The sequence below is a fragment of the Delphinapterus leucas genome, chromosome 1 (assembly GCF_059928025.1).
Source record: "Delphinapterus leucas isolate spDelLeu-1000000601 "Yukka" chromosome 1, BTC_Dleu_Yukka2, whole genome shotgun sequence".
NCBI classification, from domain to species: domain Eukaryota; kingdom Metazoa; phylum Chordata; class Mammalia; order Artiodactyla; family Monodontidae; genus Delphinapterus; species Delphinapterus leucas.
This window is the reverse complement of record NC_143129.1, coordinates 35,657,111-35,675,946: the sequence shown is the minus strand read 5'-3', so window position 1 is coordinate 35,675,946 and position 18,836 is coordinate 35,657,111. Positions and strand designations below refer to the sequence as shown.

At 35.5% G+C, this 18,836-nt stretch overlaps 1 protein-coding gene and 1 non-coding gene across 2 annotated transcripts in view; both read left to right on the top strand.

Moving 5' to 3' along the window:
* WDR64 (WD repeat domain 64) overlaps positions 1-18,836 on the top strand; it is a 147,027-nt gene that overhangs the window by 76,197 nt on the left and 51,994 nt on the right. The window contains exons 14-15 of the mRNA XM_089907955.1: positions 4,262-4,442; positions 5,735-5,802. Of these exons, the coding sequence (XP_089764081.1) occupies positions 4,262-4,442; positions 5,735-5,802 (249 nt within the window). The remainder of the gene's footprint in view (positions 1-4,261; positions 4,443-5,734; positions 5,803-18,836) is intronic.
* Positions 9,618-9,723, top strand: LOC115802824 (U6 spliceosomal RNA). The gene has a single exon (XR_004023367.2). It is a non-coding gene; the product is annotated as a U6 spliceosomal RNA (small nuclear RNA).

Below are 18,836 nucleotides of genomic sequence, written 5' to 3'. Positions count from 1 at the left end.
TCCTATGTAAGCAACTTATTCTTTCTCTCTGCAAATTTGTAAGATGTTTTCTTTGTCTTGAAGTTTAAAGTCTACGCCTATGTGTATATCTTTTCTCATCAATTCCACAGGAGACTTTCAATCTGAAGTCCTAGGTATTTCTTCCAGCTCAGGGGATTGTTTTGTATTATTATTTGTGTATTAGGCATCTCTCTGGCATCTGCTTCTTTTTCTAATTCAGGAACCCATACTATTTGCATATTAGGTCTTCTGAATCTGTCCTCCAAATCTCTTATATTTTCCTCTGTGTTTTTGTTTCATTTTAGTTTTGCTAACTGTTTCGAAATATTTTCTCTACTGCTAGGCTATTAGTTCAAGTCTCAGACAGGTGTTGATTCTCCTTCAGCTCATTAACCAAATTCTTAAATTTTTTTTTGCTGTTGTTTTTTGTTTTTGCGGTACGCGGCCTCTCACTGTTGTGGCCTCTCCTGTTGCGGAGCACAGGCTCCAGATGCACAGGCTCAGCGGCCATGGCTCATGGGCCCAGCCGCTCTGTGGCATGTGGGATCTTCCCGGACTGGGGCACGAACCCGTGTCCCCTGCATCGGCAGGCGGACTCTTAACCACTGTGCCACCAGGGAAACCCCCAAATTCTTAAATTTGAAGATCACGTTGTGTTGGTTTTTGTTTCTGTTTTGAACTCCCTTAAGTACTCTTCAGTTTTGCTCAAGTTATCATACTTCCCAGCAGTTCTAGTTAGTCTGGGATCTGTTCTGCATGTTTTGTCTGTTCTTCTCTCTAGATTCTAGGCCTACTGAACTACATTTCTTTTTCTGCTCACTGGGGTTTGGCTACTAGAAAATTGCAAGATGTGATCATCCCAAAGGGTGGGATGTACAGCCATGGTGTTCTTGAGGGCTGGGGTTTAGCAGTCCGCACAACAGTCCCCTGTCGAGGCACTGGCAATAAGCTTTTCTGCAGCCCATTCTCTTCTCACTCTCCCAATTTCTAAAGTACAGAAGGCTTAGTCCACCTGTTCAGCTACTCCTCTACTTCCTTGGAAGAAAGGGAAACTAGGCATAAGCCATGCCACACATTGCCCCCTCCACACACACCTCTGGGGATTTAAGCATATTTGCAGAGGAACCACCATGCTTAAATCCCATCCTAGGAGTCTCCCCCTGAATAAGGGTTCCCAGGCTTTTATTCAGCCCAGGGGGGAACAGGCCCATGATAACTTTCTTTCCCCAAACTCTAAACCCCATTTCTCTGCTTGTCCCCAGAAACTGTTGAGGGCAGGAAGGTTGTTCTTCCTGACATTGAAGCTGGGAGTAGAGTGGAGAAAAGATGAAACAAAACTCTATCTTCCAAGACTCTCAGCTGCATTAAACAAACAAACAAACAAAACAAAAAATTCTTCAGGTATCACATTCAGTTATTCAGGAAACATTGCTAATGCATTATGAAGTAAAGTAGAGTCCCCATAAGTTTTATGTACTTCTTTTTAATGTCTTCAAACCAGTTTTTAATGGTTTAAAATGTCATGTCTCTCTTGTACTTATATTCTTAGTTTTCTTTTCTCAAGTCTCAGAAAAATGCTTGTGCAGTTGCCTGATCTCTTCACAAATCACCGCTATACTAGTTTTTCTGGGCAAGGTCCTTTAGTCATGTAATGGGAGGGCAGATTTTAAATTGACTGACCCACTGATAAAACTTCATAGACCACAGAGAAGAAAACAGTATAGTTTTTCATATCTCAGTTTTAAGAGGATAAAATTGTATTGAGTACATAAAAATTTTAGTAAATTTGGAATAAATTTGCCCCAAAACCCTTTTTGACAAAACCATAGGTTGATTAGAAATTACTGTTCTAAACATTATGAACAAAGCACTATGGGAGTTCAGAGATTTTTATTAACCCCCCCCAAATAGTTCAAATTCTAAAACCCCACTCATTTCTTTTTATTTGATCTTCCTTCCTATCCACATTACTTTGTGTGTCTACTCATATAGCCCTATTTGTGAGTCCCTCAAAGCAAAAGACCTTTCTTTGTGAAGCAATTAGCATAATACATGCCCTTAGCATTATATGAACTGCTGTTTTTCTGGAGCACCAATTCCTAAAGGCCTATCTGCCAATACCTATCTGAGATAAAAAGTTTCACCAATTAGAGATGAAATGAATAAAATAAGAATAATTTTTCATAAACCTAATTTTACTTCAAAAATTATGATTTTATCTTTTTTACTTTTTTGTATTAAAATAGCCTTTCTTTTCATAAAATGATGATAATAGAATTTTCTCTCTCCTTTCCCCCATGTCCTTTCCTAGCAAAATTAAATGTTAGTAACTCTAAATCAATCTTTTAAAATATTTTTAAAATTTAGTGCTCTATGAATTCAGAAAGTCTGATAACCACCTTCCTAAGTGGTTCAGTTGAAACCAGCTAAACTTATTAAAACCACTGTAGCCAATTCATCCCATCAAGGGGGCCCATGACCCTAAATAAGCTATTACTCAGTATATCAATATCAGATCGCTATTTGGATATTGCTGAGATTCCTTCTACTCCCACAATGGTGCAAATGCTAACCAAAGAATCAACTAGTATGTGGGAGTACCACTGGCTCATACTTTTGAATTAACATAGATATGAGATAACAGAGATATTAGATCTACACCTAGAATCATAAAGTTTTTTTTAAAAAATGGAAGGACTTTTATCCATTAACTAAGGAAAATAAGGCCCCATAAAGTTATACACTTTGCCCAAGTTCTCACTAGAACTAAGACTAGAAACACATTGTCATCATGCCTAGACCAATATTCTCCCCACTTTACCACAGCTGCTTTGCAACCAAGGAAGATCCCTGCTCTGCTCACAAAATAACCAATCTTCAAAAATTGGCCTTTATTCCCATATAAAAATTGAAAATTCTAAAGCTAAGAGCATCTCATGAATAATAACAAATTAGAAAACAGAATAAATAAATACAACAGCAAACAAAAATCTAAGGTACCTAAAATAAATCTAATAACATACAAGATTTTTGTGTGGGGGTGTGGGAAATCTTAAAGGACATAGAAACACCCTGAATAAATGGAGATATACCATATTCATGGATGGGATACCACAAAGATATCTTTACTACAGTAAAATTAAAAACAAACATTTGCCTTAAAAAACAAAGTAGAAGGACAAGTCACAGACTGAGAAAAGACCACTGCACCCCAGGTAACTGAGAAAAGATTAGGAACCAGAATACCGAAAGAAGCTCCACAAATCTAAAAGAAAAAGAAACAGCCCAACAGAAAAATGGACAAAGGACAGATAAGAAAGCTGGATGGCTCACAAATACATGAAAAAAAAAAAAGTTCAACTTACTAAATTAGAAAAATGTGATTAATGTAATTAACAAATTTTAAAATTAATTTTTAAATGTCCTATTTTAAACCCATCAGACAGTCAAAAATAATTATTTAAAAATCAAGTAAAACAAGGTTTTGGCAAGAATGTGAATAAAGGAGAGCTTTTATTTACTCCTGGTGAAAGTGGAAATGGATGCTACCTTGAAGAGCCACTTGGCAATACCTAGTGAAGTTGATGGTGTGCATATCTTACAACTTGGTAATTCTACACCAGGCACATGCTCAAGAAAATATGGCACCTGTCCATAAAAAAAAGCAGTGAAAAATTGGCAACAACCAGAACACTCATCAGTAGGAGAATGGATAAGTAAATTATAGTATATTCATACAATGCTATAAAGCAGTTAAAAATAAATGAACTAGAGCTCCATGTAATAACTTGTATAAATCTCAAAAATATAATATTAAGTGAAACAAGCAAGTTGAAACAGAATCCATGCAGTTTGATAACATTTATAAAAAGTTAGAAGCCTGGAAGCAATATCATGTTACATATATATTGGGTTGGCCAGAAAGATGTTAAGATGCTACGGAAAATCCCAAACGAACTTTTTGGCCTACCCAATATATATGACTAAAACCTGAATATGGGGTGTGTGTGTGTGTGTGTGTGTGTGTGTGTGTGTGTGTATAAACTTTCATGACTAAAACCATATTCAGGTTACTTGTTACCTCTGGAGAGTAAAGAAGAAAGAGGAATTATATTAGGGAGGGATAGATGGTGTTTAAGATATGATAAAGCTGAGTGGTGGGTATATCACTGTTTGCTCTATTTTTCTTTATATCTTTAAAACAGCTCAAAATAAAACAGTTAATTGAATTTTTCATGTACTCACTGGATTTCTCTTAAAGGGTAAGGAAGATGATATTTACCTTGCGGTGATATGGGAGCTGCCTGATGTTGTGCCTGTCCTACAAAATGGGAATTGCATTGTGCATCTAAGGATGTCTGCTAAAGATAGGAGTATGGCTATTCCTTTCCCAGATGTGGAGTTGATAGTGGAGAAAAACTTTTCTCAATATGTTGATGTAAGTTTTTTTCTTGATTTGTTTTCCTTTTTATTATGAAAATTTACAAACATATATAAAAGTAGAGAAAATAATACAATGAACTTTTATGTATTATCACCCAGCTTCAAAAATTATCTATGCATGGCCTAACTTATTTCTCATTATTCCTACCACTTTCCCATGACCACTGTCAATGGATGGGTTATTCTGAAGCAAATCCCAGACATTGTGTAATTTCATCCCTAAATATTTCAGTATGTATCTCTAAATGGTAATGACTCAAAAACAAAACAAAACAATGGTACCATTATTTTCTAAAATAATTTACAAGAGGTCTTTAATATAATCACATCACATTTTTCAGTTTTCCCAGATTTTATCATACATTTGTATTTCTTACAGTTTGTTTCAGCCAGAATCTAATCAAGGCCCATTTGTTGCATTTGGATGATGTCTCTTCAGTCTTTTTTAATATATAATTATCTTTCCATATCTCTTTTTTTCCCCTTGCAAATTATTTCTTGAAGATACTGGACAATTGGTACTTGGTTTCTCATTTTCCAGATTTTGCTCATTGCACCCTTGTGGTGAATTTTAAAAGTTCTTCTTTACTTCCTTTAACCTGGTAGTTATATCTGGTGCATGTAGCTTTGATTAAAAAAAGAAAATAAGACTCTATAGTACATGGAGGTCACGACAGTACATGATGTCATGTACTTCCATCAAAATTCATATAATACTGGTTCTCTTTTTTTGGATCAGCCATTGATGACCACTACCTAGGTTTATTATTTCATTCAGAGTTGCCGTCTTAACATTCTGATTCATTTATTAGCTGGAATGTGTCTTTAAAGAAAAACTGTTATCACTGGTTTGCAGGGCAGAAATAGAGACACAGATGTAGAGAACAAACGTATGGACACCAAAGGAGAAAAGTGTGGGGGGATGGTGGAGGTGGGATGAATTGGGAGATTGGGATTGACATATATACACTAATATGTGTAAAATGGATAATTAATAAGAACCTGCTGTATAAAAAATAAATAAAATTCAAAAAAGAAAAAAGAAAAACTATTATTAACTATGTGGTTACACTGAGGTACAGTTCAGATAGGAAATCAAAGTAACTGATTGATTCTTTCCTTACATTCATCAGTTTTCAAAATAAGAAATTGGGTTCCTTAGCATCCTCCAAAAAAGTGGTCAATGGATTTTATTTGTTTAGTGGTCATTATCAAATCATAAATTTAAATATTCTTGATTTGTTTCAGTCTATCGCATTATTAATTAATTCTCAAATCATCCCATCTCAAGCTAGTTGGACAATTTTCAGGCTTTTGAGTTCTTTTAACATGACTCTAGTAGTTCTGGATAGCTTCCAGGTGTGACAAGTTTCCAGGCTTATTTTGTTAATTTCTTGTTCCAGATCTACAATCCACCATTTTACCAAGAAATCCTAATTCTTTTAGTGAGATTAATCATTAAAATAGTATTAAGAAACTACAAACTGAGTTTTAGAGATGCTTATTGTCACTAGATTGATCCTTGATTTTAGAACTTTTCAATGGACAGAGCTAGGAAAAAAATTTAAGAGAAAATACATCTTTAGCTTGTACTGATATTCCCATTCAGATTTAAAATAACATGGCATTACTGATTTTATTTTTGTTATCTTTTTCTCTCACAGACAATCTCTGTTTCTAATGACATTAACATAATTACTTACTTGCTTTATCCTATTATTTATATAATTATCTTATATAATATATAGGGTTTTATGTCATATTATATTGTATTATAGTACATTATATTATAGTATGTTAGATTATAGTTTTGGAAAAAAAATAACTAGAAATATGATAGCTGAAACAATTATCTTATTTTCTTTGTAGTTTCTGTCCTTAGAGTACATATCTCTTGGAATATGCAATCAAATTACTATGTTTCAAAATTACTTGAAATAATTTCTTGTGCCACCAACTCTATACGCAACAAAGTTTATTGCATTTTTAATGTATTGCTTTTTAAAAATTTAATTTTGTCTAATTATTATGCAAAACATTTGAATAGACTTTAAATCAGATCTTCAAAACAAGATTTATTCTAAATTCCATTCCTGTCCCTTCTATTCTTTTCCTAATCTATAGTTAATCTTTTGTTTTTAAGTTTTTGATTTATGCTTCCAATGTTGTTTTTTAAAAATATAATCTAATACGTATCCTTATGTGTATCCCCTCACCCCTTCTTAAGCAAGTTTTAAGATACTGTACATATTCTTATATTCCTTGCTTACTTTATTTAATAATATATTCTGGAGATCATTATAAACAGTACATAGAAATGTTCATCTTTTTAAAAGATGTGTATTTTAAGGTAAAATACACAAAACATAAAATTTACCATATTAACCATTTTTAGTTATAGAGTTCAGTGGTATTAAGTACATTCATACTGTGTGCAACTCTCATCACCCAGAGAACTCTTTTCATCTTGCAAAACCAAAACTCTATACCCATTAAACAATAACCCCATTCCCCCCTCCTCCAGCCCCTGACATACACCATTCTACATTCTGTCTCTATGACTCTGACTACCCTAGGTACCACATATAAGTGGAATTATACCATATTTGTCCTTTTGTGACTGGTTTGTTTCAGTTAGTATAATGTCTTCAAGGTTCATTTATGTTGGAGCATATGTCAGAATGTTCTCCCTTTTTAAGCCTAAATAATATTCCATTGTATGTATATACCACATATTATTTAACAATTCACCCATTGGTGGACATTTAGGTTGCTTCCACATTTTGGCTACTGCAGGTATGAACATAGTTGTACAGAGATTTCATCTTTCTTTTTGAAAGCTCTATGTTATTTCAGTTAGTTGGATGTACCATAGTTTGTTCAACTAGTCCCCTATGAGTTAACATTTGGGTAGTTTCCAATTTTTTTCCAGTTATAAATAATGCTGTAACAAATAGCCTTATGCATACGTCATTTCAAATTTTTGAATCTAATCTTTAAAATAGATTCCTAGAAGAGATATTGCTGCATCACAAAGTAAATGCCAAATTCTCCCCTACGTCAGTTACACAATTTTATATTCCCACTAACAACGTATGAGAGTGCCTACTTCCCCACAGCTTCACCAAGAGTGTACCATGCCAAACTTTTAGATTTGTTCAAATATCATAGGTGGAAATAGTAACTTGGTATGTTTTTTCTATTGTAATGAATAAGTGGAGCATATTTTTATGTATATGCCTCACTTGTCTATTCTTTGTCTATTTTTCTATCTAGATTGCTCTTTTCTAATGTTTTAAAAAGCTCTTTATATATTAGGAATATAAGAATACACACACACGTGTATAAATAATTAGGAATATGCATTAGGAATATTAGTCCTTTGTGATAGAAGTTCCAAATATTATTTCCCAGTTTCTTATTTATGTTTTCATTTTGTGTATGGTCATTTTTGCCATGGCAATTCTAACTTCTGTGCAGCTGGGTGTAGATGAGGTTCAACAGTTTATCAAAAACTACTCTTGGATATAATCACAAATATTCTTCAGGCCCCACTCAGGGAATCCAATAGCATTTCATGTTCTCATTTATCTAAAAATAGCTAGGTGCTAGGTGTTTTAACTTCTCCAAGATTTTGATAAAAAGGGTAAGTTTGGGGTCATATCAAGAGGTCACAAAATTGTTGTTCACTTTTTCTGGCTAATTATTATTTCAACATTTTTACATTATATAATTTTAACTAGATTTCCCAATGTCAGTTAATAAAATTTCAGCTTTTTGTTTTTACAGTTTTTTTTTTAAGCTTCTTATCTTGCTCTGGTGACATCACTTGGTTAATTTTTTTCTTGCTGCTCTAATTGTTGCTTTAAAAATCTAAATAAGGAAAATATATCATCAGACTATTTTTTTTATAGGATATTCTCTGAATTTCAAAATTGTAAGTAGACTGAAAGGAACCAATCTTGTATTCCACACAGATAAAAAGAAGTGTTCCCTGACAAGTTTTTAACAATAGATCCTCAGAGTTACAGAACCAGAGCCCTTAACCTGGGATCCTTGGATAATTTGTTCATAAAACTTCTCTTCTGAAGAGGGCATGGTTCATAAGTTTTTCTTTCTCAACATTTTATTATGAAAAATTTCAAAAATATAGAACAGGGCTCCCCTGATGGCGCAGTGGTTGAGAGTCCGCCTGTCGATGCAGGCAACACGGGTTCGTGCCCCAGTCCGGGAGGATCCCACATGCTGCGGAGCGGCTGGGCCCGTGAGCCATGGCCACTGAGCCTGCGCTCCACAACGGGGAGAGGCCACAATGGTGAGAGGCCCGCGTACCGCAAAAAAATATATATATATATATAGAACAGTTGACAGTGTTACCCTCCACTTAAAATTTACTCTTAACATTTTGCAATATTTGCCTCATTGCCGATATATTCGTGTATCCATCCTCAATTCACCCTTCAATCCACCTTATTTTAAAAATGTATTTCAAAGTAAGATGAAGATATCAGTACATATCACCCCTAAACACTTCAGTATATATATCTTTAACTAGAGTTCACTCTTTGTTTATGGCGTTGTGTTTTTAGTGAAATTTACAAACAATAAATGCACAGAATTTAAGTATGCTAGTCAATGAATTTGAATAAGAATATACACATCCAAACCCTTATCAAGATAAAAAAAAAAACACTTTGATGCCCCTGCCCATCAATACTTGCCCCTCACTGAAAGACAACTACTGTTCTAATATTTTTCACCATAGATTTGTTTCTCCTTGTTCTAGAATGTCATGTAAATGAAATCATACAGTATATATTTAAAGTTTATTTAATTTAATATGTTTTTTAGATTTGTCTATGTCACTGTATATATCAATAGCACTTTTTATTGAACACCTACTATGTGTCGAGTGCTATTCTTAGCATTAGGAATGCAAAGTTTAATGAGGTATGGTACATGCACTACTGCATTATAGGATTGTAGCAGAGAACTTGGAAGGTTGAGCCAGGGTGCAGGGGTGAAAGAAGAGGAGGTTCCTGATGAAGATATTTGCTGAATTAGTTCTTTAAGAACAATCAAGAGTTAGCTTGGCCCAGAAAGGGAGTTTCTAAGAGGAGGTGAGAAGACAAAGTGAATCCCAAGGGGAGGAATAACATGGAAAAAATGTCACAGTGCTTGCTTGGCAGCACATATACTAAAATTGGAATGATACAGAGAAGATTAGAATGGCCCCTGCAGAAGGATGACATGCAAATTCATAAAGTGTTCCATATTTTTCACAGAATACACATTCTTTTCAAGTGCACATGGAACATTCTCTAGGACTGACCACATACTAGGGCACAAAACAAGCCTCAACAAATTTAAGAGTATAGAAGTTATCTTAAACGTCTTCTCTGACCACAACAGCATGAAACAAGAAATTAACAACAGAAAAAGAAATGAGAAAAAAGCAATTACATGGAGGCTAAACAAAATGCTACTAAAAAACCAATGGGTCAATGATGAAATCAAAGAGGAAATTAAAAAATACATTGAGACAAATAACAATGAAAACTCAACCATACAAATCTATGGGGTGCAGCAAAAAGAGTTATTAGAGGGAAGTTCAGAGTAATACAGGCCTTCCTCAAAAAAACAAGAAAAATCTAAAACCACCTAACCTACCATTTAAAAGAATTAGATAAAGAAGAACAAATAAAACCTAAAGTCAGCAAAAGGAAGGAAATAATAAAGATCAGAAAGGAAATAAATAAAATAGAGATTAAAAAAACAACATAAGTCTATAGAACCAAGAACTGGTTCTTTGAAAGGATAAACAAGATTGACAAACCCCTGGCCAGACTCACCAAGAAAAAAAGAGAAAGAACACAGGTATACAAAATAAATATAAAAAACCATAAGGGAATACTACAAATAATTGTATGTCAACAAATTCAACAACCTAGAAGAAAAGGACAAGTTTCTAGAAGCATACAGTCCACCAAAACTGAATCAAGAATAAATAGATAGGGACTTCCCTGGTGGCTCAGTTGTTAAGAATCCACCTGCCAATGCAGGGGACATCGGTTCGATCCCTGGTCCAGGAAGATCCTACATGCCATGGAGCAACTAAGCCTGTGTACCACAACTACTGAGACCATGTGCTGCAACTACTGAAACCCATATGCTCTAGGGCCCACGTGCCACAACTACTGAAGCCCACATGCCTAGAGTCCATGCTCCACAACAAGAGAAGCCACCACAGTGAGAAGCCCATGCACCACAATGAAGAGTAGCCCTCACTCACCGCAACTAGAGAAAACCCACATGCAGCAACGAAGACCCAATGCAGCCAAAAAATAAATAAAATTTTTAAAAAAGAATAAATAGATAATTTGAACAGACTGATCCCTGCAACTGAAATAGAATCTGTAATTTTAAAATTCACTACAAACAAAAGTCCAGGACCAGATGGCTTCACAGGTGAATTCTACCAAACATACAAAGGAGAACATATACTAATCCTTCTCAAATTCTTCCAAAAGAATTGAAGAGGAGGGAACACTCCCAAGGACATTCTATGAAGCCACCATCACCCTGATACCAAAATCAGACAAAGACACCACCAAAAAGGAAAATTACAGGTTAATATCTTTGATGAATATAGATGCAAATATTCTCAACAAAATATTAGCAAACTGAATCCAACAACACATAAAAAAGATCATACACCACAACCAAGTGTAATTCATCCCAAGTTCACAAGGATGGTTCAACCTACACAATTCAATCAATGTAATACACTACATCAACAAAATAAAAGACAAAAACCACATGATCATCTCAATAGATGCAGAAAAAAGCCTTTGACAAAATTCAACATCTATTCATGATTAAAACTCTTACCAAAGTGGGTATAGAGGGAACATATCTCAAAATAGTGAAAGCTATTTATGACAAACCCACAGCCAATATAATACTCAACGGTGAAAAGTTGAAAGCCTTCCCACTAAAATCTGGAACAAGACAAGGATGTCCACTCTCACCACTGCTCTTCAGTATAGTATTGGAAGTCCTAGCCACAGCAATCATACAAGAAAAAAAAAATGTATCCAAATTGGAAGGAAAAAGGTACAACTGTCAATATATGTAGATGATAAGGATACAAGATTAACATATAGAAATCAGTTGCATTTCTTTACACCAACAGTGAAATATTAAAAAGGGAATGTTAAAAAAACAATGTCTTTTAAAATCACAACACAAAAAATAAAATACTTAGGAATAAACCTCACTAAGGAGGTGTAAGATTTATACACTGAGTACTATAAAACATTAATAAAGGAAATAAAAGAGGATTCAGAGAAATGGAAATATATTCCATGTTCTTGGATTGGAAGAATTAATATTGTTAAAATGGCCATACTACCCAAAGCAATCTACAGATTTAACGTTATCCTTACCAAATTACCCGTGACATGTTTCACAGAACTAGAACAAATAATCCTAAAATTCATGTACCATAAAAGACCCAGAATAGCCAAAGCAATCCTGAAGAAAAAGAATAAAGCAGGAGGCATAACCATCGAAGACTTCAGACAATACTACAATGCTACTGTAATCAAAACAAAGTGCTATTGGCAGAAAAACAGACATATGGATCAATGGAACAGAATAGAGAGCCCAGAAATAAACCCACTCACCTACGATCAATTAATCTTCAACAAAGAAGGCAAGAATATACAATGGATAAAGATAGTCTCTTCAGCAAGTGGTGTTGGGAAAGTTGGACAGCCACATGTAAATCAATGACCTTAGAACATACCCTCTCACCATTCACAAAAATAAACTCAAAATGGCTTAAAGACTTAAACATATAAGACATGACACCATAAAGCTCCTAGAAGAGAACATAAGCAAAACATTCTCTTACATAAATCATAACAATGTTTTCTTAGGTCAGTCTCCCAAGGCAACAGAAAAAAAAAGTGAAAGTAAACTAATGGGACCTAATCAAACTTACAAGCTTTTGCACAGCAAAGGAAACCACAAACAAAATGAAAAGACAACCTACAGAATAGGAGAAAGTATTTGAAAATGATGAAACTGATAAGGGCTTAATTCCCAAAATATACAAACAGCTCATACAGGTCAATATAAAAAAAAAATCAAAAAATGGGTAGAAGACTTTAATAGACATTTCTCCAAAGAAGACATACAAATGGCCAATAGGCACATGAAAAGATGCTCAACATTGCTAATAATTAGAGAAATGCAAATTGAAACTACAATGAGGTACCACCTCATGCCAGTCAGAATGGTCCTCATTAAAAAATCTACAAAAAACAAATGCTGGAGAGGGTGTGGAGAAAAGGGAACCCTCCTACAATGTTGGTGGGAATGTAAGTTGGTACAGCCACTGTGGAAAACAGTATGGAGGTTCCTCAGAAAACTGAAAATAGAATTACCATATGATCCAGCAATCCCACTCTTGGGCATATGTCCAGACAAAACTATAATTCAAAAAAATACATGCACTCCAATGTTCACTGCAGCACTGTTTACAAGAGCCAAGACATGGAAACAACCTAAATGTCCATTGACAGATGAATGGATAAAGAAGATGTGGTACATATATACAATGGAATATTACTCAGCCATTAAAAAGAATGAAGTAATGCCTTTTGCAGCAACATGGATGCAACTAGAGATTATCATACTAAGTGAAGTAAGTCAGAAAAAGACAAATACCATATGACATCACTTATATGTGGAATCTATATTGACACAAATGAAACTTTGTATGAAACAGAAACATAATCAGGGGCATAGAAACTAGACTGGTAGTTGCCAAGGGGAAGGGGAGTGGGAGAGGATTGGGTGGGAGTTTGGGATTAGCAGATGCATTCTATATTATATATAGAATATATAAAAAACAAGGTCCTGGGGCTTCCCTTGTGGCGCAGTGGTTGAGAGTCCGCCTGCCGATGCAGGGGACATGGGCTCGCGCCCCAGTCTGGGAGGATCCCACATGCCGCGGAGCTGCTGGGCCCGTGAGCCATGGCCGCTGAGCCTGCGCGTCCAGAGCCTGTGCTCTGCAACGGGAGAGGCCACAAGAGTGAGAGGCCCGCGTACCGCAAAAACAAAAACAAAACAGAAAAACAACAAGGTCCTACTGTATAGCACAGGGAACTATATTCAATATCCTGTGATAAACCATAATGGAAAAGAATATGAAAAAGAATATATATATATATATCACTTTGCTGTACACCAGAAACTAACACAACATTGTAAATCAACTATACTTCAGTTTTTTTAAAAAGCCCTAAAGAAAGACAAAGAAAGATCAATGCAAGAAGAGGATATCACACTCAACATATAGGCACGCAGTATAGGAGCACCTAAATACATAAAATAAATACTAACAGAGATAAAGGGAGAAATTGACAGGAATACAATAATAGTAGTTGACTTTAATGCTGACTTCAATGGACAGATCTTCCAGACAGAAAATCAGTAAGCAGCAAAGACCCTAAAGTGTACAGTCCCTTTGCTGTACAGCAGTAATTAACACAACATTGTAATTCAACTATACTTCAATAAAAATATAAATTTAAAAAATCACAGAGGTAAGAAATTGCATGGTTTTCTAGGGATAGCTACAAGTATTTCAGTGTGCCTGAAATAAGTGGTAGAAGATGGAGACAGACAGAGAGGTAGATCCTGGATCATTCTCAGTGTTATTAAGGAGATTGAATATCCTATAAGAAATGGAAAACAATTGAAAGGCTTTAAATGAGAAACGTCATGATCAGATTTGTGTTGTGGTAGCAGCTTTGATGCTGCTTTAATGGCAGATTCAAATGGACAAGACTAAAGGCAGAAGATTCAGGTAATAAGGTACAATTTTAGTTAAAAGATATAAGACCATGATAGTGGGGATGGTAGAAGGAGAGGTTTCCAAAAATATTTAGGTGATAAAAGTAGCAGAACTTGCAACTGATTTGTTAGTGATGGATACCATGCAGTCAGGAGAAGGTCCTGAGAAAAAAACAGGAATCAATACAGCTCCAAGATTTCTAACTTGCATGATGAATTAGGAAGTTGTGCTACCCAATAAGATATAGAATAGAATGAAGGAACATGCTTAAAGAAGGTGTTAACTTAGACATATTAACTTTGAGATACTTGTAAAATTTCTAAGTAAGCCTGAAGCTTGTGGGAGAGGACTGGACTAGATTATTAGGTCATTAACGTAAGAGAATGATTATTAAAACATAAGAGGATGAGATTGCCCAGAGAGAGTTAGAAAAAAAGAAAAAGAAAATGGGCTGGAGGTAGACCCTAAGGATATAAATATTTAAAATGTTGGTAGAGTAAGAAGGTACTGAGTTAGAAACAGAAAATAAAGGATCATATAGACACAAGCAAAACCAAGAAAATCCAGTGCCAAGCATGTCAAGAGAGTAAGAAGTTTCAGGAAAGAGAGAGCAATTGACAGTGATAAGAATAGACCTCTAATCTTATTTAGATGTTCCCAAGTCTTGCCTATATCTCTGATATAGCACTTCCAAATTGTACAGTAATCAGGAGCAGTTTTTTCAGGATTACTTGAGATGCTGCCTCCCAGGCTTGAAGTCCTCAGTATGTCCACCAAATAAAACATAGCTCTCAACTTTTAAGTTGTGTCTATATTGTTTTAGTCGACATTTATGGTGACCATGGATAAGGGACCCAGAGCTGATTTCTTTCCTTCACCTGAACTCTACGAGGATCTGGAGCCTTGGTACCAGCAGAGACCTCATGCCTATTTGCATCCTCGGGGAGTCCAGACGAATTCGGATGAGCATCTCCTGGTTCTAGGCTCTTCCGTTATTGGTTGATGATCCTAAGTTTTATTCGGTGGTGTTAAACTCCTCTTTGGAGTAGTAGGTTACCCTTGAAACTCAGTTTCAAGAAGAGGTACCTGGGTTACCCTCAGTGTAAAAGGCACTGGGAAGATTTTTGCTCAGTTTAGACACTGAGTGGTTTATCCTCAGTTTAAAGACTGGGAAGACGTTGCTCGGTTAAACACTGAGTAAGGTTGGACTGGACTGAGTAATTAGGGGGAAGACTGACCTGTCATTTTTCCTTGAATTGGCTACCTTAATAGAGTGTGTTGAAATAAAACAGAAATCTTATGAGAGCTTCTGAACTCTGAAGAACAGACTGTCTCCTCCTGGCCAGCAACAGCTTTCTCAGATGAGTGAGAAACTTGCAGGAATGGTGGAGGCAAGACCATGCAGCTGTCCTATAGGGAAACCCACTAATTTGATTAACAACCTACTCAACCCGGGATGTGAATAAGAACTGACCATCCCGTGATCTGAGCACCCATGGTGGTCTTACATGCCACCAGGAGAACCTGAGAAAGGTAAGAGGGGGCTGAAACAACTCTGGGGCAAAAGCCTATAGGAGTTAAGATCTCAAGCAGCAACTGGCCCACCACATGATCATCACAATCATCACATTGCACATGATCATCACTAGCAATTTTTATTTCAACAAATTCACCTCAGAATGGGAAATAAAGCTTTCAGAACAAAAGAAAAAGGACGACAGATTGCCAGCCTCCAACTAATACCCCCAGCCAGGTTTATGTATGTACAAAACTTACAAGTACTTACTTAATTGGGAATTAAAGAAAATCTTACTCTAAAAATAAGGGGGCTCTTTTATGGCATATGAAGTTAAGTTTAAAAAGCTGGCTTGTTAAAAGTATCTTTTCAGAGTTCTGACTTTAAACAAAGGCCTTCTAGAGGGAACTTACATTTCTCTTTCTGTATCTCGGAGATGTAAATGTTCTAGCTGATCTTCCTAGAGCATTGTGTGTGTGTGTGTGTGTGTGTGTGTGTGTGTGTGTGTGTGTGTGTTTGAAAACCTGACCTCTGCCATACTATTTTTGAGAGTAAACTTTCTGGATCTTACTTAGGTGACATCTTTCTCCACTCTCTTATAGGGAAGCCTCTTGCATCTTATTGGTTTGAATCACTATTAAAATATTTCATTAATGGCCAAATGATGGATCCTTTAAATTGGAGAAACTTCTAAATTGGCAGATTTTCTAGAGTGCTCTCATTATAAACAGCTGTGTTATTGGTACTTATAAAAACAAAAATCAAATTAAAGGTGGAAAAAAGAAATATATCTAATGGTCAACCTAAGAACTTCCTTAGCTTGGATCAAACAAAGAAAAACAGATTTGGGAAGCTTTATTTGTGGTCTTTGCTTCCTCTCAATAGCTCTTACAGATGTTAATAAAAACATTGGAATAAATTAATGTTAACAGGAAAAGAACATGTAAGAAAGTCTAGATACTTTTTCCAGCAAGGTAGAAATTTTTAAAAAGACATCTCAAATGAATAAAGAAATCTTTAGATAGTTATTTAAAATGGGATAAATAAAATGAATATTTATGTGATTACCTAAGGTTAAATGGGCCAAAAAGGACTCCCTACAGGTCCTCAACATTAAAAGCCAACAAGTCTACTTACCCCAGTTTAAAATATACATATATTAAGAGCTGAAAAAAATTTACACTGAGATATCTGACCAGCAGGTATTTGGGGCAACAGTTGGGCCAAAACACCTGAGTTCCTTGGCTCAACCCTCTCTGGGGATCCCAGAGCCTTTTATATAAAAATAGATTAAATGGGCAGGGAATAAAAAGAAAGAAAAACTTCTAGAACACCTCCTGTAAGATCAAAGTTTGTTGATTGGATCCTAATGAAAACTAAAGGTATAAAAAGTGACAGAATTGAGATGAAAGTGTATAAAATTGATATATTTAAATGGGCTTTATATAAGATGGTTATGTCTCTTTGTTTAATTATATTGCAGGATAGGCACGTTTCACTGGGGAATTCTTCCTCTGTGTGGTATTGAATCACTAGGTTGTGTTTCAGGGGGCTCTGAAGAGCTCCAGTTCCTTATGATTCAGTGCAGAAAGAATTCAGTGAGAGGCAAAGTGATAGATAAGAAGTGATTTATTAGCATAGGAAGCTTGTGAGGCTTACAAGTGGGTGGGTGAGAGGGTGCTTCCCCCGAGAACATAGTGGGCTACAGTTTTATAATCAAAGGAAAAATGGCGAGGGGGAAAAGACCAACTTATTCCTCATTCTTGAGTAGACATCAAGCTTCCATCATCAGTTCCTCCTCCAAGTTGGGCAGGGGAGTTTTCTTGTCCCTATATGGTCAAGCTGGGACTTTCATGGCACTATGGAAAAATTATTCCATGTCTCAGTACAATGAGGGTCTTTCACTTTGAAATGTCACCTTTCCATAAATTATTGTTTTTCATGTGTGTAGAGAACATGTCCCAAGGATTATTAACTTACTGAGCTTGCTGGGCAAGATGTGGGTCTCATGCCACAATTGTTTTATTGTTTTGGGGCATGTCTCATGCTTCTGCTGCATGGTTTTGTTGCTAAGCAAGCCTGATTGGTTTTGTGGTTAAGCAAACCTACTTTCTTGAGTGATCATCAACTTACAGGGGTCCCCCATATTTTTTCTTTACTTACAATCCCCTAGTGGGATTAACTATTTAATCACCTAGTCTGTCCCTTTACTCTGTCCCTATCAGTATTATAAGACAAGGCATATAGATCTGCCCCTCAGGAAATATTAATTGAACATATTAAAGGAAACCGATAGGGGTACCTGAGCCATACAAAAAGTAAAGCCTGGAAACTAACATTCAAGGGCTAATAAAAATAAAAATAGTGATTTTGCTCTGGGTTTAACTTGTAAACTCAGAAAGAAGGTCTTTGGTGAATGCCTTATACAAGCTTTTGAATGTATGATAAACTAAACTCTAATGTTCTAGAACATAGAGCTCATAAATTTCAGTTTAGTTACAAATCTTCTCACTGATATAAAATATAGCTGGGCAAGTCAATCTTTTAGTATCCATTAGGTGACAGACCTGTTCTCTGGGGAATTAAAAGCAACTGTCTTTCTCTTGCAAATCTTTACAAACCAGAATGTAAATTCAAGTCACAAGGAGCTGAGACTGAGCCTAATTAGCTCAATCAGGCAGAACCTGACACCAAGGGGAAAAAAATGACAAAGTGACAGTTTTAAAATTCAAACCAAACTTTACAAATAGTAAAGCCTTAGTCATCTGAACAAACAACTTTAATGTCTTCCAACTGTTCTTTGTAAACTAGTAAGTTTATATTGTAATACCTGATTCATAACTGTTTATTTATTTATTTATTTTTTAGTGAAGCCATGAGATCTCTAGCTTTGCCTGTTTATATATCTGTGTACACTTTATACATATGAGATAGCTCTACCTCTAGAAGGTATTTTCAGAATTGAATTTATAAAGAGCTCAATTTTAAACTAAGCACATACAAATTAAA